The following is a 22,482-nucleotide window of genomic DNA, read 5'->3' as shown; positions in this document are numbered from 1 at the left end:
TTGATACGGACCCCCTTTCCTTTGAAAGAACCTCTCTTTTATAGAGAAAATCGTCTCCGAATATGACGAACCTAACGTTTAATGTAGTATTTTATCAGATTAGCTCTATGATGTCCCACGTGAAGAGGCTACAGTTCGGCGTGATCCTGACATGCAGGCGATAATGTCACACTGTTGAACCCATACTACCTATGATTGTCGAGGCACGTTTTGACTTCGAACTGGACCTAGCTAAATCTGATTGTCGACTTCATTACTTGTTTGATGGATCTTTTCCGATCTAGTCAGGCATTGAAGAGGGAATGGATGCAAAACTCATTTCTAACAATATATAATTATATGGAGATTTCTGTAAAATCGGACTAGTTTTGTGTCTAGTCATTAACTTTTGCCAATAAATGAGAATACTCTCCAAAAGGTTACGCGGTACGTACGCTGCTAAAAGGGGTAATCGTATCAATTGAAGTAAAATCCTCGAAATCATTCCCGTGAGGGACATATTGCCGTGCCCACTGCCCACACTAAGGTCAATGAATATATTCGAGGCAGATAATATGCAAAACGCTTTCCAAAGTATTTGTAAATGCCTCTTTAGAACATTGTAGAGAATACCTTTTGCTCGTTTTGAAAGTTTGTTATGTTTAATTCGGTTATAGTTCCACCCAGGGGTGAAGCCACGTTACGAGGGTATGGTGGCACGTGCACCCACAAATTTATTGATATTTGAACTTTACAAGTAAAACTATTAATTAAAGTTTAAATGGATCAAATGGTAAAAATCAGCATATGCATCCATAATATCCTAAGTTTGAATCTCCTTCATGCAGATTTGTTATTTATTACTAATAATGCACGATAACAGAATATAGCAAATATGAGAGTATACTTTTAAAGATCATAATTTATATGTTATGCATGAATTGTTTATTCTGTTTTTATCACTACTAAACATGTACAGTATATTTATATCCGCTATATTTAGGTAGTACGTGTTTTATCACATTCATGTTTCAAATTTTCAATATTACTCTTAAATTGCATCAGCTGAAAATCATTGTTAATAGTAATAATACATATATAACAAAGTAGCAACTTTTTTTTGAAACAAAATAAACTTCTAACGTATTAATTAGTTTATGAACAACAAAACACCGAAAGAAGCAACGATAAAAAAATGATGTTTCTATGAAGTTTTGAAAAGAACCAGGGGTCGACATTGTATACCGAGCTAATGTTTACTGATCAATGCTATAGCCTGATGAACACAAAAGAAAATAGAACTATATATGTGGTTGGGGAATATAAGTATAAAGGACCAGAAGATCGATAAGGTCAAGTAAGATTCGCTATAGTGGTGTAAGATTCATCAATAACAAAGGGCTGACTCTATTGTTGTCTTCGCAGTTTGCAACTTGTGATTCATATCACAAAAAAAAAAAAAAAAAAAAAAAAAAAAAAAAAAAAAAAACTTGTGATTCATATCAAAAACACAAAACAGAAAAGCTTGCATTGTCCACTCAAACACAGCACGGAAAGAAAAGGATACTAAATATTCCTTTTGATATATAGCTATTATACATATACAAGAGCAGCAATTCTAAAAGAAAAAATAGCACGACTGAAGTTTTATTTCATAAGATTGCCATGAGAATTCAAAAATTTTAAAATACCACAAGGTTTAGATTTAGGAAGCCTACTTATCAGTACAAAAAAAAAACGATTATAATTTAGCATGTGATGATAAAAAAAAATTTACTAATTAGATCCAAAATAAAATAAATCTTATATAACAAGAAGACTTGTTCATGGAAAGGACACCATATTGACATGGAGAATGCTAAAGAAATAAGCATGGCCACACTTCCACACTTATAGCTAAACGAATATACTCCTATTGTTCCAAAACTTGGGACCAAACTGCCAAAACGAACAATTATTCGTGGTTGACATTATAATTGAGAATCCTAGCGTTTAATGTTGAGAAATTGTCATTAATACCACTTTCATGATACCACTTTTCAAAAATACACTAATCAACTTTACCCTTAAAAATTTATAAGATAAAATACTATTCTACCCCTGATTAATTAAATCAAACCTATCCTCATCATCATCATCGACGAACTAACGTCCGACGAGATCTGGTGCTCATCGCCACTCCGAGATCGTCTCGTTTAAGCTTCACTACACCTGAAAAGAGAACCTCGTCGTGAAATCAACCGTCGGGGAGGTCTCCTTTCGCGAACCGGAGACATCGGGAGATAACGAAGGAATCAAATCGCTGAATGTCAAGTTACTGGTGAGTGAGGCTGATTCAATTAAAATTTGAAGAATCTCTTTTGTGATTATGATGTTGTGAGGGTTGCAGAGTGTGGTTTCGGGAATAAACAGAGGACTCGTAGCGAGTGTAAATGACCTACAAAGAGCTGAGACTGCGGCTAAACAGCTCGAATCCGCTGGTGGACCTGTGGATCTTACTGAGGGTCTTGACAAGCTCTAAGGCAAATTGAGGCTCTTGTATAGCAGCGCTTTCTCTTCTCGCTCTTTAGGTGGTAGCCGTCCTGGTCTTCCCACCGGACGCTTGCTTTCTGTCACTCTTGGCCAAGTATGCTCTCTGTAGTTCTTGAGTCTGTCTCTTAGTAGTTTGTGTGCATGCCATGGTCTATCACCATGAGCCAAGACTCTAGCTTTTTGTTTATGTCACATGCCTCGAGTAGAAAGCCGTGTGTATTTTTTACATGTAGCTTTGATTGTTGGGTAGGCAATTTAATGAATCGATGGATTATGCATTGATATGTCCCTGAAAGTGTATATGGGTTTATACTTTGTTTGTGTTTTATACTTTAATACAATTGTGTAATGTTTGTTTTCAGGTGCATGTGGATTTGGTTGGTGAATCTGGCAACTTTGCTTCGTGGCTGTACATTGCAGCTGTAAAAATGAACTTCTTGGAAAAGATTGAGTCTGATCTTTCTGAGCTGGTTGAGGCTATGAAGACTAGCCCTACGTTTTCACAGTTTACTGATTAAATAGTTCATAAATGGTTTTATAAGCTTTTATAAAATTTATAAATGGTTCATAAATGGTTTTATAAGCATTTATAAATAGTGATATAAATATTTAAATGGTTTAGAAACATTTATATTTTTATATAAACTTTATATAAACTCTTCAAACCCCATTAAAACCTTTTATAAACACTTATAAATCTTATATAAACTTATTTAAACATTTTATAAACCCTTATAAATTCGATATAAAATCTTTATAAACATCTTTAAACCCTTTCGGCTTAAAGCCCAACACTTTGATACACAATATTAAATTTATAAATCTAAAAAACACGTGCAGGCGTTGTAAAGAGATGATGATGATACATGACAGATTCTGAGGCACATGCGGACAGCAAGCAAGACTCTACAACTTCAGAAATTTTACATACTTTTATAAATTATTTTATAATCCCTTATAATGGTGTATAACCTTTATAAATTATGTTTATAAACCCTTATAAATTAAAGTTTGTTATCACAGAAAGAAAATATGTTAATCCATTTTTCCTTTGCCCCCTTCTTGTCAAAATAAAAAGAACATCAGAACTGAGAATTTATAAATGATCTATAAACTCTTCTAACTGATTTATAAATTTATCTATAAACCCTTATAAATAATTTTAAATATTCTTATAATGATTTATAGACCATTATAAAAAGATTCTATATATTCATAAACACCAAATACACAATATTGAAACCATAAAACTAAAGAACACGTGCAGGCTTTGTAAATAGATTTATAAATCTTGTAAATTAATTTATAAACACTTATAAATAAACGTATAAACTCTTATAAATAGTTTATATGTTCTTGTAAATAGTTTTATACACCCTTTTAAATAGTTTTATAAACCTTTATAAATAGTTATATACTTTTGCAAAGAGATGATGATACGTGGCAGATTGTGAGGCACATGCGGACAGCAAGCAAGGCTCTACCGCTTCAGAAATTTTACATACTTTTATAAATTGTTTTATAGTCTTCTATAATGGTGCATAAAATTTATAAATTATTTTTATAAACTCTTATAAATTATTTACATACTCTTATAAACCCTTATATATTATTATACAAACCATTATAAACTTTTTTATAAAGCTTTTCGTAAAGTTTTTATAAACCCTTATTAATAATATACATACCCTTTATAAATTATTTATAAATTTTCATAACTTTCTTATAAACATTTATAAATGGTTTATATATTTTATAACTTGTTTTATATGTCTTTATTAATGGTATATACTTTTACAAATAATTTTACATACCCTTATAAGGCTTTGTAAAGAGATGATGATACGTGGCAGATCTGAGGTACATGTGGACAGCAAGCAATGCTCCACCGCTTCAGAAATTTTACATACCCTTATAAATTTTTTTATTATAATTTTTTATAATGGTGTATAAACTTTATAAATTATTTTCATAAACTCTTATAAATTATTATAAACTTTGTAAACTGCTAAACAAAGAAACATGCTTTTGATCATCAATCAAAAATCTTCCAACGAAGAAACAAAAGAAATTTAAAGAAGAAGAAAAAGATAGTGATTGAAATCACCCAGTTTCTGCATCACTTTAACCCCTCGGAATATATTTTCACATAATCAATAACAACCGTGAAATTGATTGTAACTGACTGTAAAATCAAATCAATTTTCCAGTAGAGGAGGATCACCATCATCGCCGCATCAGGAAAATTTTGAAATTGTCTTCTTCATGTTGCGGCTGCTCCTGCGTTCCAAAAAAACTAGTATATCTGAATTTTATAAAGGTTTATAAAGGGTTATTAGTTATATAATCTCTCCATGAAACTAGTAAATCTAAGTTTTATAAAGGTTTATAAGGGGTTATAAGCTACGTAATACTTTATAAACTATTATATGTGAGTTTTATAAAGGTTTATAAAGGGTTATAAGCTACATAATACTTTATAATTATATCTGAGTTTTATAATGGTTTATAAATGATTTTTTAATAAGTTATAAGATACTTTATAAAGAGTTATAAGTTCTATAATCTCTTCATGAAACTAGTATATCTGAGATATATGAGCCAACTATTATTTATCAGCATTTTCATCTATGAGTTTATATAATAGTTTATAAACTAGTATATCTGAGCTTTATAAAAGTTTATAAGGGGTTATAATTTATATAAACTCTTCATAAAACTAGTATACTCTTTCACAACTAACAGATACATAAAAACAGATAAATAAAAACCTGTTCATGAGTAAGGTTGTCGGGTGTTTGCTCGTCATAATAGTCGTCGTCGTCAGGGGAGCAATAGAAAGGTCTTCTTTTTGATGATTCTTCTATGTTCATTATCGATCCTGATCTATTCCAAATCAGAGACCAAGTTAATACTAACTTCTTGGCATGTATTTAAAAATTTACATACAAAAGCCAAAAGTCAAAGTTCCATAAAAAAACAGAGAATTGAGTGAAAAACAGAGAAAATAATAACCTTTAAGCTTCGTCGCTGGAGGTTCCAGTCTTGAAGACGATGACAACAGATTCTCCAAAGGAATCGAATCATCAGGAACTGTACGATCCTCCTCTGAATCAACGGTAGTAGAGTTTTCCGGGGGAGAGACGAATCGAACTGCGTGGCTCTCCACCAATTCGTCTCCGTATCCCGAATTGATGCGGTGGCGTTGTCACCGTCGGAGTAGCAGTACGAGTGGCAAGCACGGCGAGATTCGCGAGTCCTCCCGAGTCGGTGGATTTCGACTGTAGCGATGGAGAAGAAACTAAGGAAAGGGTAGTATTGTCTTTTGTGCATTAATGAACAAGGTATTTGTGAAAATGTCTCTAAAGTGGTGGTAAAAGTGAAAAGTGGTACCTAACAAAGTGTAATTGTGAAATTTTCCCTTTAATGTTAAAGATATTTGGCTATTTACATCCACGTAACTTATTTTGGATGAACTCTTCTGATCATTTCTGGATCAATCTTGACGAATTAAGGAAACTAGTAAGGGGCTTATTGCAAAAGTGACTCAAAACTTGAATTCAAACAGAAAACTAACCTTTTCTTTTGACTCATTTTTTTTTGAGTTTTTAACCCCACATCTGCATTTTATCTACGAAAATGCCATTAACCCTTTTTTTTTTTTTTTTTCGAAAATGGCTTCTTTACTGTCTCAACCTCATTTTCTTCAAGTATTTACAATATTGCCACTGCCATGAATAGTGGGAACAACCTTGTACGAACTGTTTGGAGCTTTTAATGCCCTTTAATGCACGTAAATCTCTTTACACTCTCTCTGTTTCAATTGTTATGAACTAAAAACAACATTTCTTTCACTTTCTCTCCATATTCATCCAAAAAACTGAAGCTTTTGATTCAAAATTGTTTGGAGCCATATTTCTTTCGTTTTGACTTACGGTTGCTTTCGTTTGAGGTTCTGGGTGGTTGGAGAAGACCCTGTGTGCAAACAAAGTCATCTCACCTAGTTGAAGGTACGAATTTGAATTTTTTTCAAAATCTGTTCGCGTAGAAGACTTACAAGTAAGTCATCTGTATGTAGAAGACTTACTGATGAGTCTTCTGGTCTACGAGAAACAGGCTAGTTTTGCATTTGACCGAATCGTGTCAGATCTTTGACTATTTCTGGACGACTTATAATTCAGTCGTCTCTCGGAAAGTTAAAATTTCAATATTTTATTAAACTAGACGACTTACGTGTAAGTCGTCTTAGGTTAGTTTTGTAGTTGAAAAATAAAACTTCATAATTTAATTTTTACCAGACGACATAATATAAAGTCGTCCCGTCAGAAGACTTAATTTAAAGTCGTCCGGGGAAAGCAAAGTCGTCCAGAATTTTTCCCAATTAAGTCGTCCAAACCTTGCTTATCCCGGACGACCTTAAATTAAGTCGTCTAACTGGACGACTTTTAGTTAAGTCGTCTGGAGAAAGTTAAATTTCAAGTTTTATTTTTCAATTACAAAACTAACCTGGGACGACTTACGTGTAAGTCGTCTAGTTTGAATAAAATATTGAAATTTTTACTTTCCAGAGACGACTGATTTATAAGTCGTCCAGAAATAGTCAAAGATCTGACACGATTCGGTCAAATGCAAAACTAGCCCGTTTTTCGTAGACGACTTATATATAAGTCGTCTGAATTTTTTTTTTTAACAAACAAAGCCGGACGACTTAGAATTAAGTCGTCCCTTTTAATTTTCAATTGCAAAAGTGACCTCTTTAGACGACTTACCTTTAAGTCTTCTGGACGACTTAAATCTAAGTCGTCTGCGATAATGTTTGTTGAACTTCTTCATTTTCTCTATGTTTACTAATGTGTTTTATTTTGAATATTTGCAGATGATTTTTAAGTTACATGCAGTGTATGGAGAATGGTTGTTGAGAGATTTCCGTTGGGATTTTGTGGTTGATGATCTCAAAGGAGCAAGATTGTTTTTATTGAATGAAGATTCAACACATGCTGAACTTGTTGCAATGGCTCAAGAAGATTATAACCTGGACATGAGATCAGTGACTGTGGAGATTAGCTACTCATTACCAGCAGAAATGATGATGACTCCAAGCAGTCCTCCCATTCATGTTACAAGTGATAGACAAGTTCGAAACTTGCTCGAGATACTCAAAACGCATAGAGTATGTCTTTGTGTATCAAGCCGCAGCAAGGTGGAAACGGTTTCAGAGAAAAGAGAAGAAGCTGGTGATAATGATGAAGCTGGTGAATGGGAAGAAGATGTTGGTGATAATGATGAAGCTGGTGAATGGGAAGAAGATGTTGGTGATAATGATGAGGCTGATGAATGTTTTGAAGATGTTGGTGATAATGAGTCTGTTGAAGATGAAAATCAAGATGGGGAGGAGGAAAATGGGGAGGAGGAAAATGGGGAGGAGGATGCTGATAACACTATTGTTGGTGAAACGGATCAGAATGGTGGGGATTACAGTCTTTATGGAAAGGTTCTAGATGAGGACGAGGAAGATGATGATAATATTTGTTTTGAAGAAATTGAAAAGACATATGCTAAGACAAATGCTATTGAAGGAGGAAAATCGGATTGTACCAGCATCTATGTCAACCAGAGTTTTGTTAGCAAGGATGCACTGCTTTCAGAGCTGCGGTTGACAGCAGTGAGGGGTAGGTTTTCTTTCAGAATATACAAATCAACAAAAAACTCTCCTTGTGGCAATATGTCGGGTTAGCGGTTGTGGATGGAAGATCAGAGCGAGTGTGAAACATGGGTCAAACACGTTTTGGGTAACAAAGTATGTGGAAAAACATTTATGCTCAATTGGAGACCGAATCGCTCAGCGAGACACTGTACTCCAAAGTATGTTGGTAGTCTTTTCATTGATCGTGTTGGGATCATTGATGGGATAACTCCACAGCATATCACTGATGCAATGAAGAACATGTTTGGCATGACGCTTGATTACACCACTTCATACAGAGCACTGTTATATGCACAGAAATTGGTGAGAGGATCAGCAGAAGAAGGGTATTCGCGTCTGCCTTCATATCTCGAGCAAATCTCCATTGCAAATCCCTGATTCTATCACGGCTATAGAACTTGATTCTGAGAAAAGATTTAAGTATCTATTTCTCTCTTTTGGAGCTTCTATCAAAGGTTAAGTATCAGAAAGAAGGGTCATTGTGGTGGATGGAACTCACCTAAGTGGAAAGTATGGAGGTGTTATGTTAGTTGCAGCCGCACAAGATGGCAATTTTCAGATATTCCCATTGGCTTTTGGGATCGTGGATGCTGAAGATGAAAACTTCTTGGGAATGGTTTTTCACAAAATTGGCTAGTTGTATATCTCATGACAAGCCTCTGGTGATAGTCTCTGACCGGCACGCGGCCTTAAAAGTGCGTGTGAGAAGGTGTTTCCCTTGGGCAACCCGAGGAATTAATGTTATTATCACCTTCAAGATAACATTGTCAAAAAGTTTAAAGGGAAACATCTCATGTACTTGTGAAAGGGCTGCTTATGCGCACACGGTTCACGATTTTAACCGGTACATGGCTGAGATACGGAGTGCAAACCCGGAACTTGCAACGTATTTGGAGAAGGCCGACGCCAAGCTATGGTCAAGGGTTTATTGTAAGGGGAACAGGTTCAACATAAAAACAAGCAACATCGCTGAATCTATTAATTCCGCACTGAAGCGAGCAAGAGGATTTCCGATTCCGTTCCTGCTGGAGTTCATAAGGCAGAAGTTAGGAAAAATGGTATTGGAAAAGGAGACAAGATGCTTTGAGTCTCCCAACTGTACATAGCCGGGGTGGTTGAATACTTGCTTGCTGTTCGATCAGAGATAGCGGATACGATGACGGTCGAACCAATTGATGGATGGCGTTTTCTTTGTCAAAGGTGGCAAATGGACTGTGCGGTTGATTTGGAACATGTAAAGTGTGGTTGTGGTGTCTATGGAGTGGAGAAAATACCTTTGCTCTCATGCTATAGGCAGCTGGAACACATGCTGGTGTGCATATCGACAAACGCTTGTATGTCCACTTACTAACCAAATGAGCACTGTATGCAGGATACTCAGAGAATATATATATCCTATCGTCGTGTCACAACATATTGAGGAACGAGAATGCTTTCCTCCAAACGTAAAGCGTGGTCCGGGGAGACAGAAGAAATCAAGATGGCAATCTTGGTTGGAGCTATCTAGGATGAGGGGACACAAACCCAGGAAGAAACACAGGGCACGGAGATGCTCAAACTGCAAGGAAACTGGCCATACGAAACCACAATGTACACAACCAGTTGACTAGTTGTGCCAGACGACCTAAATATAAGTCGTCCAGTCTTGATTACCCGTCCAGACGACTAATTTCTAAGTCGTCCAGTGTTTCGTCTACCTTCTACGAAGTCGTCCAGTGTATTAGACTACCTTCTACTATCCCTTCAAGTGTATTTTTTTAGACGACCTTTTACGAAGTCGTCCAGTGTATTTAAGTCGTCCAGTGTATTTAAGTCGTCCAGTGTTTAGACTACTTCTACTATCCCTTCAATTCAAGTGTATTTTTTTTAGACGACCTTTTACGAAGTCGTCCAGTGTATTTTATTTTTAGACTACCTTTATTTTTTTTAGACGACCTTATTTGTAAGTCGTCCAGTGTATTTTATTTTTAGACTACCTATTTTTTTTTAGACGACCTTATTTGTAAGTCGTCCAGCTGGAAACCTTCCAGACGACTTATTTGTAAGTCGTGCCAGCTGGGAAACCTTCCAGACGACTTATTTGTAAGTCGTCCAGCTGGAAAACCTTCCAGACGACTTATTTGTAAGTCGTCCAGCTGGAAAACTTCCAGACGACTTATTTGTAAGTTAGAAAATCTATACAAGTTAGAAAAATCAAATAAATCATACATGCCCACAAACATACAAATAGATTTGTGTAAACAAATAGTTCAATATACAAATAGATTTGTGTTACAAATAGTTCAAAATATACAAATTGATTTGTGTATCTATACAAGTTAAAAAATCTATACAAGTTAAAAAATCTATACAAGTTAAAAAATCTATACAAATTGATTTGTGTATCTAATCATACATGCCTACAAACATACCACCATCCTCATTATCTTTCAGATGCTGATCAACAAGCTCCGTCCATATAGCCAAAGCCATAGTATCCCTCATAGTCCTTCGCATTGGACCTAGCAAAGTCTTTAGGGCTAAAGGGGACCCCAAGAGCATGACATTCAATGTACTTTGCAGCGTACACGCCACAATCACCATTGTTGGCCGTGGGAACATCTTTGAAGGAGTCCTCATTATAGTGTATCGCTCCAACCCATGCATCTGGTCTCCGCACTCCACAATCAGATAAGGGACCATCTAGAAAAGGCTCCATTATCTCATCCCATCTTTCTGTATGGTAGTTGAAGGTATGCTGTCCCAGACGACTATGTGCCTCTTAGGGATCGATATCCAAATAGCCACCCCAATGTTTGTTGTCCAAGTTCAGTGGCGCATAGATATCATCAATGTCCCCCCCCACTTCTGTTTGATTGGCAAAAATGAAGGCATTGATCCGTCATACAAACTCGCCGCCCCACTAGGTAGCATTTTTCCTAAACCATTGTGATCAGACGACGATGTTTTGAAGACCAGATACTGTTCTCTCCAAGACTGGGTAAAGTTGTGATGCCAGGAAGCACATTCGCTCGCTCCGGAAACATTGTGGGTTCTCCTTATACCTCTGCCTCAGCACATTCATCCAGCATCTATATGCTGCATATAAAAATAATACAAGTTAGAACCTTCCAGACGACTTACAAATAAGTCGTCTGGAAGGTTTTCCCAGCTGGACGACTTACAAATAAGTCGTCTGAAAGGTTTTCCAGCTCGAAAACCTTCCAGACGACTTATTTGTAAGTCGTCCAGCTGGAAAACCTTCCAGACGACTTATATATTTACAAATCTATACAAAGACAAGTTACCAAGCGACTTATTTGTAAGTCTTCTGGAAGGTTTTCCAGCTGGAACGACTTACAAATAAGTCGTCCAGCTGGAAAACCTTCCAGACGACTTATATATTTACAAATCTATACAAAGACAAGTTACCAGACGACTTAAAGATAAGCAGAAGACTTCTACGTCTTCCAGCCATGCTTTGGATGTCCGGAGTTTTTGATACCACCAAGTTGGTGATGTACGTGGTTTGTCCTCTTCCTTAGTGAAATAATCACTGCAAACAAAAAAGCAATCAGTTTTGGTAGACTAAATCAAGCTATTATGGGTAAAGCAATCACTTACGGATCAGTTTTCAACCAATCAGCGAGCTCCTTCATCTTAGGTCTGTTTAGTGTGGGAAATGGATTATACTTTCCCACTCTAAGGAGTTTCCTTCTCTCTGCCGTATAAGGAGATATCTGCGTGGGAGCAGGTTTCTTCGTTCGTTCACTCCTTGCACGCACAGAAGCAGTGGGAGCTGTTTGGTCCAATACAACCAGGCTCGGTTCTGAAGCTGAAGCTGGATCGGTGGAAGCGAAGCTCGGTTGTTGATCGTTGGAAGCGAAGCTCGGTTGGTCAGTGGAAGTGAGAGGAACAATCTCTTGGAGGTGACACCATCTGCTTTATCCTCCGGCAAGATCTTATATACCGAGATCGCCTCATCTGCTGTATCCTCCGGCAACAATCTCTGCAATAAAAGAGAACAAGTTAACCCTGGACGACTTAAATAAAAGTTGGGAGAGGATTTGGTTCCTGCTGGAGTTCAGACGACTTATTTGTAAGTCTTCTGGAAGGTTTTCCAGCTGGACGACTTACAAATTAAGTCGTCTGGAAGGTTTTCCAGCTGGAAAACCTTCCAGACGACTTATTTGTAAGTCGTCCAGCTGGAAAACCTTCCAGACGACTTATAATATTTACAAATCTATACAAAGACCAGACGACTTAAAGATTGATATTAACCTCTTTGGGCAGAGGAGAAGGCTGTTTCTTTTGTGGAGAAGGCTTTTTCGTTTTGAGGAGCAGGCTGTTTCGTCTGAGGAGCAGGCTGTTTAGTTTGAGGAGCAGGCTGTTTCGTTTGAGGAGCAGGCTGTTTAGTTTGAGGAGCAGGCTGTTTAGTTTGAGGAGCAGGCTGTTTCGCCTTTTGAGGAGTAAGGCTTTGCTTTTGAGGAGCAGGCTGTCTGGTGGGAGGAGTAGGATGATTGGTTTTGAAGTGGAGGCTGATCCTTTTGAGGAGTAGTCTGTTTGTTACTAGCCCGGTTCTGGGGCTTGTGGGGTAGGGTGTTTTTTTACTAACCCCAGTTTCTGGGGCTTGAGGGGTAGCCTGATTGTGACACCAACCTTCTTCTCCACAGCTTCCAATCTATCGGAGATCTTCCTAATCTCCCTGATGCACTTCTTAAACCCCTCTTTCATCATGTCACCTAAGTCCTTGAACATGTTTTCTAACTCCTCTCTGGTCACCCAACTAGCCTCTTCTCTAGCCTCTTCTGTAGCCTCTTCTGTAGCCTCTGTAGGAGCCTCTTTCTAGCCTCTTTAGGAGCCTCTTTAGGAGCCTCTTTACGAGCTTTTCTTCCGAGGTCTCTGATTGTCTTCCTCCACCTCCTCCACAACCATCTCTTTGGCTCTTTTCGATGGAGTCACAAACTTGGGTTTTGTACCAGTGACTTCCCAGCAAATCCATGGTCCACTTCCACGGTCTCCGATCATACATCACTTTAAATGATGTTCTCCGCGGGCACGTCATCAACCTCAGAGTCCCATTTTGGCCACATTTCACTAATGTCCTTCTCAACAAAGTTGATCACGCGGGTCTGCAGTAAATAGAAGAAGAATCGAGTTAGATATTTGAAACAAAATACTAAATAGACGACTTAATTATAAGTCGTCAACTAAGTCGTCCCCCTGGACGACCTTCCAGACGACTTATTATAAGTCGTCTACTAAGTCGTCCAGCTGGACGACCTTCCAGACGACTTATAATAAGTCGTCTACTAAAGTCGTCCAGCTGGAAGACCTTCCAGACGACTTATAATAAGTCGTCTACTAAGTCGTCAGCTGGAAGACCTTCCAGACGACTTATAATAAGTCGTCTACTAAGTCGTCCAGCTGGAAGACCTTCCAGACGACTTATAATAAGTCGTCTACTAAGTCGTCCAGCTGGAAGACCTTCCAGACGACTTATAATAAGTCGTCTACTAAGTCGTCCAGCTGGAAGACCTTCCGGACGACTTAATTAAGTGAAGATGGAAAGGTACCTGACTCAAGATAGCAGCTTTCATGAATCTGCGGCCTCTGCTGCCGTCGTAAGCCAGAATCGGTGGAGACGGACTGTTTGCTCTGGGTAGACCAATACTAGCACCCAATCCCGGAATAGCTTCGTACGCCCAGACCTGAAGAACTTGTATAAAGCCATCCACGGTGTAACAGCCAGTAATATCTTTGTTCCACAAAGAGTCCATCAGCACCTTAAACGCGACTCTCCCCCATGGATAATTCTCAAACCTTTCTAAATCCATCACTAGCCTTGCGAGAGTAGCTCGTGTAGCGCTTGAGAACTTTTTCCCTTCAATGAATCCAGTGAAGATGGAAAGGTACGCGAGTCGCTTGCGATCTTCCCTGGACCAATCCCCGCATCTCTTCAGTGCTGCTATTATCTGATCAGTACTTGGCCCAGCTTCCCGATGAACTCCCATCATCTCCCAGAAAGAAACCATCTGTGGGGTAACTTCACATTCTGGTGTCTCAAGGTCCTCGATGTAGTCGCAGTTTAGACCAGTGATGTTTTCAAACTCTAACAGTGAAAACCTCGCAGGTTCTGGACCAACGAGACACCACATCTCGTACTTCTTCTTAATGTCCAGCTTTAAACCGAGCAAGTGGTGAACCAGCCTTGAAGCCCAACCAAATCCCTGCTCCTTGAACTTGATGAAAACTCCCAATCTCGACTCCTTGAGCTCTTCAAATTCAGCATCAGTGAGAGCTTCCCTAAGAGCAGTATGCAACTTCGTGTTATCCGTATGATACGAAATGCTATTGTGGGGTTCTGGCTCTTCCCCTAATGTGTATAACCTACGGGGGAGTTCTGGAATATCCATCCTTTTTGTCTGCAAAATAATCAAAGACAACAATAGAAGTCAGAACACAAGCTAAATCAATCACGCCTTAATTGTTACTCCAGACGACTTAGTAGACGACTTAAATATAAGTCGTCTAGAAAGTCGTCCAACTGGACGACTTAGTTGACGACTTATATTTAAGTCGTCTGGAAAGTCTTCCAAATGGACGTACTAAGTCGTCCAGGTTGAAGACTTTCCAGACGACTTACTTACAAGTCTTCCAGTAGAAAAATTTCAAGCGGACCTGATTAGTCGCAGAAGGAGTTCGAGTACTCGTCATTGTGGTTATAGATCTGAAAAAATAAACGTGAAACGGTGAGAATGAGTAAATTGAAAGAGACAACGTTTTATGTTCATCTTTTCCACGAGTTTGATGACTTACCGGCGTTAGGGTTTACAGAGAAACGGCGCTACGGTTTACAGAGAAGAAGCGGCGGCGCTAGGGTTTAGAAGAAGCGGCGGCGCTAGGGTTTAGAAGAAACGGCGGTGCTAGCTAGTGTTTAGAGTAAGCGGCGGTGAGAACGTTGGTGAGCACGGTGGCGAGGGCGACGGTTTGTTCGGAAATAGTGGAAGCGGGGGCGCTAGGGTTTAGAGGAATCGGCGGCGCTAGGGTTAGAAGAAGCTGCGGCGACAACGGTGAGAATGAAGTGAGATAGATAGCCGACGTTGAGAACGATGGTTGTTCGGAAATAGTGGGAATTCGAATCGCCTTTGATATCGCCGGTGAGAGAGAACTGTTAGGGTTTCTGTTCGCGGAAAATGAAAAAAAAAAAAAAAAAAATCACCTTATATATTGGGTAAATAATCCGGTTAGCTTTAAAAGTACATTGGTAAACTTTAAGGTTTGGTCCGGTTTAGACGACTTATTCTGGCTGATAATGTACATCAGACGACCTAATATTTAGTCGTCTGGGAACAGAAGACTAAATATTAAGTCGTCCAATACCCTAAAATGAACCCCTAAACTAAAATGACTAAATTAACTTACTAACCACGTTATAAAATCAAATTATACTTCAATAGTGTTTACTATACACAGAAACGAACACGCCTAGGTAATTTTAAAAATTTTCAAAAACGGTTTTAATGCTTTCCAAAATCTAACCCTAAGAACACATACAATACTACAACATATGTTGATGAAACATAAACTAAAGAATATCATGACTCACTACTTTCACTCATCTGGGCTGAAAACAATTGAAATTTGTTATATATTAATTTATATCTCTTAAGACATATGTTAATTACATAATTCCAATTTTTCACTTATCAAAATATTTTTTACAAAATTTTTAAATTATGTTTAAGAATAACTGTCCAGACGACTTAACTTAAAGTCGTCTGGACGACTTATTTTCAAGTCGTCTGTTTACAGACGACTTGCGAGGGGTAGAAACGTAAAAAAAAATCCGTTTTTTTGTTTGTTCACAAGGAGATAGTTGTAATTTCAATAGCCTTTTAAGTTACTTTTGCCTTTGACCCAAGTTGGGGTACTCTTTTGGGTTTGACTCCAAGTTTTGAGTCACAATTGGTAATTCTCCCAACTAGTAAGAGGCCCTTATGAATAAGGAGTTTAGTAACAGGCCGAGCCCGTTGTCAACGAGGAGAATGCGCTCGAGAGTATCCCACATCGGAGAGAAGAAAGAGTTTGGCACTGTAAATCTTATCATAAATAGAGGCTTGCTCCCTTCTTCGAAACTCAAGCAGCCGTGTGGTGAACACAGCGAACTATTCTTTCGCCTTTTACTAAAGAATACCGTGTGTTCTCCATGCTTAAGTGGCATAGTCCTATTTTTGGAGGGTTTCTTCCTCTGTGTGGAACCCAACATAACTCCTAGTTAAAATTGTTGCCTGTCTCAAAGCCGCAAGAGTACTTCACGTACTCGAAAACATTGTTGTGTTCTATTATTGTCAAAATGGTTATCAATTTAGTTCTATACTCTTATTAGGTCCAGACCATTGGGCCTCGTAACAAATAAAAGCCCACTAAAATATCAGACCATTGGGCCTCGCAACAAATAAAAGCCCACTAAAATATCAAAAGAAAGAGGTTGTTGATTATTATTCCATGGTTGTCTTGTTGATTAAGCACTTGAAATTGTAATCTAACTAGCAAGAATACAAAACGTAGCCTCTGAGCAGAAAGACAAATTTCATGTTTATCAGCTTTGAAACATTTGCATCATAAACTCATTTCATCAAAAAACAATAAATCAAATTCCACTGAGAAATTAAACAAGAAGACCAAACAACTCCTACCATATACTGTCTCTTCTAATAAAAGAAACATCATATTCTTTGCAAAAATTAAGTCAGTATCATCTAATCTCACTGGATATAATCCAAAATACATATAAATTTCTACTGTAGTTTCTTATATTATCCTCCACCCTCTGCTTTTACAGTTTTGTCTTTTCACCAAAAATAACCTAAGAATTCTACAACATAAAAACAGAGTCTATAGCTTTGAGGAAAGATCCATGAAGTAAAGCTTGAGTGTCTCGTAGGTCATGAAGCAAATCCCAACACCAGGAACCACTTTGTAGTACTCGGGAAGAATCCCTCTGTACAAACCTCTCACTCCTTCCGTCTTAACAATACGCTTCAATGTCCCTAACAAACCCGTCTTGTACACAACCGCTCGCCCACCAATTCCTTCTAGCTGCTTCCTTCTTCTCACCAGATCCAATGGAAACGTAGCTGTGGTTTCGTTTTTTTTTACACATCAGTAGATGAAACACAACGCGCTATATAATCATCACATATGCATCAAATTCTATGAAGGTTCAACTTGCTTATGAATGCAACATGAGACAAGAGTTTCTTTACGATAAAGACACACAAAAACTCTAGTGAACTGAACAGAACAGAGGTGAGGTTAGCTGTGTTTAATCAAGTAACTGTGAGACTAAACAAGAAGCGTGCCCAAAGAAATAAACTCCTCGCATGCAAATAACTACAATTCTTGATTTCTACAGAAGGTTATGGTGGAAGCTAAAATCACCTTAGCCAGTTTTCACAGATGCATAGAGCCATAGATAGACAAATTACAACCAAGCAGTAAGTCCCATGGCGAACAAGAAAGAACAAAAAAGATATCCAAGAATAGCAGAAATAATCTCACCAGTTGAAGATGCTATGCCTGAAAGACTTCCACAAGCTAGACTGACCACAACAGGAGAATCATGAGGCCTTTGAAAAAAGAATAAAAATATATTAGGAGACATTATAGTTAAAAACACAAAACTGAAGCTTCCAGAAGAACTTGTTACCTGCTTGACATCCAATAAGATCTCAAAGATTCATACGCAGAAAAGCTAATAGCAATACTAGGCCCAACACCCTGCATCAAAACAAAATGAGACCTTAGTCAAGAAAAATATGAACAAAGTAAGGATATAATCTTTTTTTTTGTGTGTGAAAAATACCACAAGCGTTGTTCCAAGTCCCTTGTAGAGTCCTAAGATACCTTCATCGGTGCTGATAGTGCGAAGAGTATGCCAGATACCCGTGTAGTATATTACATTTGTCTGCAATAACCACTCAAATAATCAATACCCACAGCTAATAATGCAAACAATGCTTCTTCAGTGATGAAAAAAAAAAACTCAAACCTGAGCAGCAAGACGAGTCCTAACAAGGTCAAGTGGGTAAGTAGCAGAAGCAGCAGTGATACCAGCCAAACCACCGGCTACAAAATGCACAAAAACGTTTGAGCTTATACTCTCCCTGTGTCGATTTTCCATCCCAGTTACCATATACAAGAACTGGATTTTAAAAAAAAAACAATACAAAGAAACTATACATAAGTAAAAATAAAATAAAAAAACAAGAATGAATCAGAAACTTGTGTATTCAACAGAACCTTCTTGTAGTGTTCATAAGTGTAGAAATTGACAGAAGAATAAGGAAGGCGGTGAGCGATGGTGACAAGGTTCCCTTTCCAGAAAGCCTTGAGACCTTCTTCATTCAATATCCGTGAAGCCTCGTGTAATATGCTCGGTTTTTTTAACGCTGCTGCATTTGTGTGCATTCCTTGCACCTATTAAAAAAAAAAAAAACACACAACAACAACAACAACAACACAGTGTCTTTAACTCTTAACTCAAGAAGCTGTCCTAAACCAAAAAAAGACTCCATTTTTATGAGAAAAAAAAAAAGGAAACCTGGAAGAGGATGGTGAGGCGAGAGAGAGGGGCGGTGCAGGTTTTGCTAAAAGCTCCGGCGATACCTCCGGCTAAGAGCTGAGAAGCAGATTCGATATGAGATCTCTGATCCTGAGTTAGACGATGAGAGGTGGAGGCTGCTTTGTTACCGACGACGCTTTGACCTGAGCTTGCTACACTAACCCTAGCTTCCGTCCGCATCACCATCTTTCTTTTTCGCCGATCGAAATTTCTCAATCTCGCCGCCCGGAGGGTACCCAACTTCGACAGACGCAGAAAGATTCAAACTTTGATGATGAAGAAGAAGAATCTGTCCGAAAGATGCTTGAAATGGTGTGTTTGCTTGCAAGTTTGGTGTCTGTAATCACTTCTTTATGTGTGCCTCTTTTCTTATAATTCGGTTCCTTTACCCAGCTTGTACGCTTGTTTTCAACGCCACACACCCTCCCTACACGGCAACGCTTTTAAACGACAGCGTTTTCGTTTCAACGAGCGGTTTGCCGCCACGTGATCGTTAACCTCTTTCTTTAATGGGAATGTTTTTTTTTTACTTTTTTACCTTCTCCTCCTTTTGTCGGAATTTGCAATGATTTACAGTTGTTATTACATCAACTCTCTTTGACAGGTTGGCCGGTCGGTGGTACGAATTTGAAAACGTGGTCATTTGTAAGAAGATATTTGTTGTGTCTGTGACCTCCTACTACTAGTCTACCACGTGTTTATTTTTTGTTTATAGAAAACATGTCCAGATATCTTTCTTCTAACAAACAGAGACATGCTTTGTGTGTTTTTTTTCTTTTTGATTTTGCTCAATGTGTATTTATGAGTTTTCCCTCTAAACATAGAATCTATGGTCTTCTTCAGGGTACAAATCATCAAATTAGAAAGAAAAAAAAGGTTTACACATTTCGTTTCTTAACTAATCTCAAGAGATCACCCACCAAATGTAATGAACCAGTCACCAACACCTAAGCCACACACCCAAAAATACACGAGAAAAAAAAAACCCAAATTAGACCAAGAAGAAAAAAAAATGCATCATAAGTAACATGTTTACCTTGAAAAAAAACTACATTTATTTTTGTGTACCTGAAAACGAACTTGTTTACTTTTCCGGCGAGCACTGTCCCTCAGCCAGTCAACGGCCAAAGGAAGTGAAGAAAACACCAAACTTTTCTCTTCTTCTTTGGAGTCACTCCTTGACTTAGTTTTTGCTTCACCGCGTGCTATATTGTCCCAAATACTCTTCAGACCCAACTGCCACGTCGTTGAATCATCAACACGTTGCTCAAACTTTGACCAAGATCCCCCCACTTGGTTGTATACAGACATGTTTGGCACAAAAACTGCATTCTTGAATTCAACACCTACAAAGATCATTTGAATAAAACAAACATCTTATTAGAGAGGGTTTCTTGTGATAGCCTAATCTCATAACATAAAACAAACCTTGATCAATGCATTTAGTCCTTAATCTCGGAAGAAGCAAACTCGGATCACGAACAGTCATACAATTGAACAAGAGTATCTGCATATATTGTAACACCAACATTATTAGATAAAACTTTCACAAGTTTTTTTTTTTTTTTGAGATTTAAGACAAAACTTTATACCTGCTCTGATATTTTCTGGTTTCTTTCTTTGACCTGTTGTGAAAACCAAGTAGCGCAAGCTTCCATGCTTTCAGGACTGTGAGCTCCATCAAGGTAAAACACAATCTCTTCAGGTAGTTCTGAGTCGGGCACGATCATAGCTCGTCCCATCAAATAAGCATTTGATAATCCAGAGATGACTCTTTCAGGTAAACCATCATTCTGTATTTCAACCAAGTAATACTACTGATAAAAAAGAATCAACAGAGAAATGTTTATTTAATTCATTGTTTCATAACTTACTGTATCATTCTTGTCCTCAATAATACCAATCTTCTGAAGAAATGTAGAGCACAACGCAACCGCGAGACTAGCGTTTAGATATTGGTGTTCTCCTTGTAGCCCTAGTCTTTGACTAGAGTCCAGTGGTTCCACCACTTGAAGTTTCACCTGAAACAAGTACTAAAATTATTAACCTTATCTATATATCATCTATTGTTTTTGTATATAACCAGCCCATTACATCTAGTTTTGAAGCCTTCTCATCAAGTATACGCATTGCTTCATCAGGTTGCGGCACTGTAAAAGCAGGAACTCCACTCTGCAACACAAACAAAAAAAAAGATCATTAAAGAATGAAACTGAAACTAACGCAGAAGCTTCCTTGTTATTTTATTACCTTGAAGATACCAGCTTTCTCTGCAGCGATTTCAGCAAGCGTGTGTCCTAAATAAATCCGAGTGATTAGAAAGAAAAAAATAAACGCATTGGATCCAGAGCAATGGCGTGAAAAAAGAGACTAACCAAGAATCTCCATATGATCATAACCAAGAGAAGTAACACCACAAACAACAGGCTTCTGAATCTATATACATTAACATATGCTTTGTTAGAGATGAAAAAACATAATCGAATAGAATCTTAATATGCTTTGTCTCCTACCACATTAGTCGCATCGTATCTCCCACCTAAACCAACCTCTAGTATCACAACATCCACCTGCATGCGTGTAACATCAAATAAAAAAATTATACGACTAAACTACATGTGTTAGAAAAGAGAGATTTTGTCAGAAGAGAACCTGTTCTGTTGCAAAAATCTTGAAAGCTAACAACGCAAGGAAGCAGAAGTAAGTAGGCATTGGAATCTCATTGCTGGTTTTCTCCTGCGCTTTTAGAGAGAAACACACATATTAAAAGCCTCTCTCTCTCTATATATATATATATGAAATGTTGTGTGTTCTAAAAAGCACCACCTTGAGTTTGTGGAAACAACACCAGAAGTAGTCCACAAACTTCTCCTGGCTTATCTCAATGCTGAATGGCAAAGCATATTGTGTGTGTTTTGAACATTTTTTCACTTAGCATGATGATGTGTATGTATGCATGTTTTCAGAAACTCACCCGTTCAGACGGAACCTCTCTCGGACATCGATCAAGTGAGGAGATGTGAATAGACCAGTTCTAAGGCCGTAGCCACGAAGAATAGATTCTGAAAACGTGCATGTTGATCCCTTCAAACAAATACACAACAGTTAAAAACCTTTATTGTATTATATAATCTCAAGGAACTGATGAGTCTTTTTACCTTTCCTTTAGTTCCAGCCACATGAATGATTTTTAACTCCGAGACTACTTCTTCAAGCTCAAGAACCTAAGAGAATCATCACACCGTTGAAAAGAAGTTCATAAGCACATTGAAAGTGAAGTGATTTTTTAGGAAACCTTGAGATAATGGAAGAGGAGGTGAAACCGGTGAGACTGGTTGTTATTAACAAAGAGGCTACGTTTTGTGATTAGAGACGACAATGCATCTAATGCCTTCTGGTAACGAGCTGACAATTCACCTTCAGCTTCTTCTTCTTCAGCAAAACAGAACACAGATGAACATGTAACATAAGGAAACCAAAATCTTATTACAGAAACTTACCACTTGCCATTGGAACGAATCCAGAAAGAGAATTGGGATCTTATTGAGATTGGTAATGAAAGGTCTCTAACTTTCAATTCAATCTTGAGCGATAAAGTTGTTAGCTTTTTTTATATATATACCGAACAAAACCGTTATCCATTACTCAATGATTTCATCTC

General features: G+C 37.8%; 2 protein-coding genes, 1 non-coding gene and 1 pseudogene across 9 annotated transcripts; 2 read left to right on the top strand and 2 right to left on the bottom strand.

The window, feature by feature from the left end:
* Nucleotides 1–398: 398 nt before the first annotated feature.
* Nucleotides 399–3,029, top strand: LOC108858596 (plastid-lipid-associated protein 6, chloroplastic-like; annotated as a pseudogene).
* A 13,309-nt stretch (nt 3,030–16,338) lies between these two features.
* On the top strand, nt 16,339–16,456 carry LOC130495406 (U5 spliceosomal RNA). Its single transcript, XR_008934676.1, has one exon. It is a non-coding gene; the product is annotated as a U5 spliceosomal RNA (small nuclear RNA).
* Nucleotides 16,457–16,827: 371 nt separating this feature from the next.
* On the bottom strand, nt 16,828–19,244 carry LOC108862616 (uncharacterized). Its single transcript, XM_018636806.2, has 7 exons — nt 18,801–19,244; nt 18,500–18,676; nt 18,249–18,401; nt 18,063–18,164; nt 17,907–17,977; nt 17,759–17,826; nt 16,828–17,334 (listed from the first exon to the last, which is right to left on the bottom strand). Exons 1-7 carry the CDS (start codon nt 19,005–19,007, stop codon nt 17,093–17,095), a joined length of 1,020 nt encoding a protein of 339 aa, XP_018492308.2. The 5' UTR covers nt 19,008–19,244; the 3' UTR covers nt 16,828–17,092.
* Nucleotides 19,245–19,576: 332 nt separating this feature from the next.
* Nucleotides 19,577–22,476, bottom strand: LOC108862615 (folylpolyglutamate synthase). 7 transcript variants are annotated; one of them, XM_018636801.2, is made up of 15 exons: nt 22,322–22,476; nt 22,117–22,253; nt 21,980–22,045; nt 21,796–21,905; nt 21,648–21,708; nt 21,474–21,557; nt 21,335–21,391; nt 21,197–21,257; nt 21,072–21,118; nt 20,916–20,993; nt 20,696–20,842; nt 20,414–20,614; nt 20,250–20,328; nt 19,890–20,167; nt 19,577–19,768 (listed from the first exon to the last, which is right to left on the bottom strand). In XM_018636801.2, the coding sequence occupies exons 1-15, from the start codon at nt 22,329–22,331 to the stop codon at nt 19,700–19,702; spliced, it is 1,485 nt and encodes a 494-aa protein (XP_018492303.2). In that variant the 5' UTR covers nt 22,332–22,476; the 3' UTR covers nt 19,577–19,699. The 7 variants fall into 7 exon arrangements, with proteins under 7 accessions (XP_018492303.2, XP_018492304.2, XP_056867141.1 ...); XM_018636802.2 differs by having other exon boundaries at nt 22,117–22,250; XM_057011161.1 differs by having other exon boundaries at nt 22,117–22,247.
* Between the last annotated feature and the right edge of the window lie 6 nt (nt 22,477–22,482).

The sequence above is a fragment of the Raphanus sativus genome, chromosome 5 (genome assembly GCF_000801105.2).
Source record: "Raphanus sativus cultivar WK10039 chromosome 5, ASM80110v3, whole genome shotgun sequence".
NCBI classification, from domain to species: Eukaryota; Viridiplantae; Streptophyta; class Magnoliopsida; order Brassicales; family Brassicaceae; genus Raphanus; species Raphanus sativus.
This window is presented reverse-complemented; position numbering and strand designations above follow the sequence as displayed.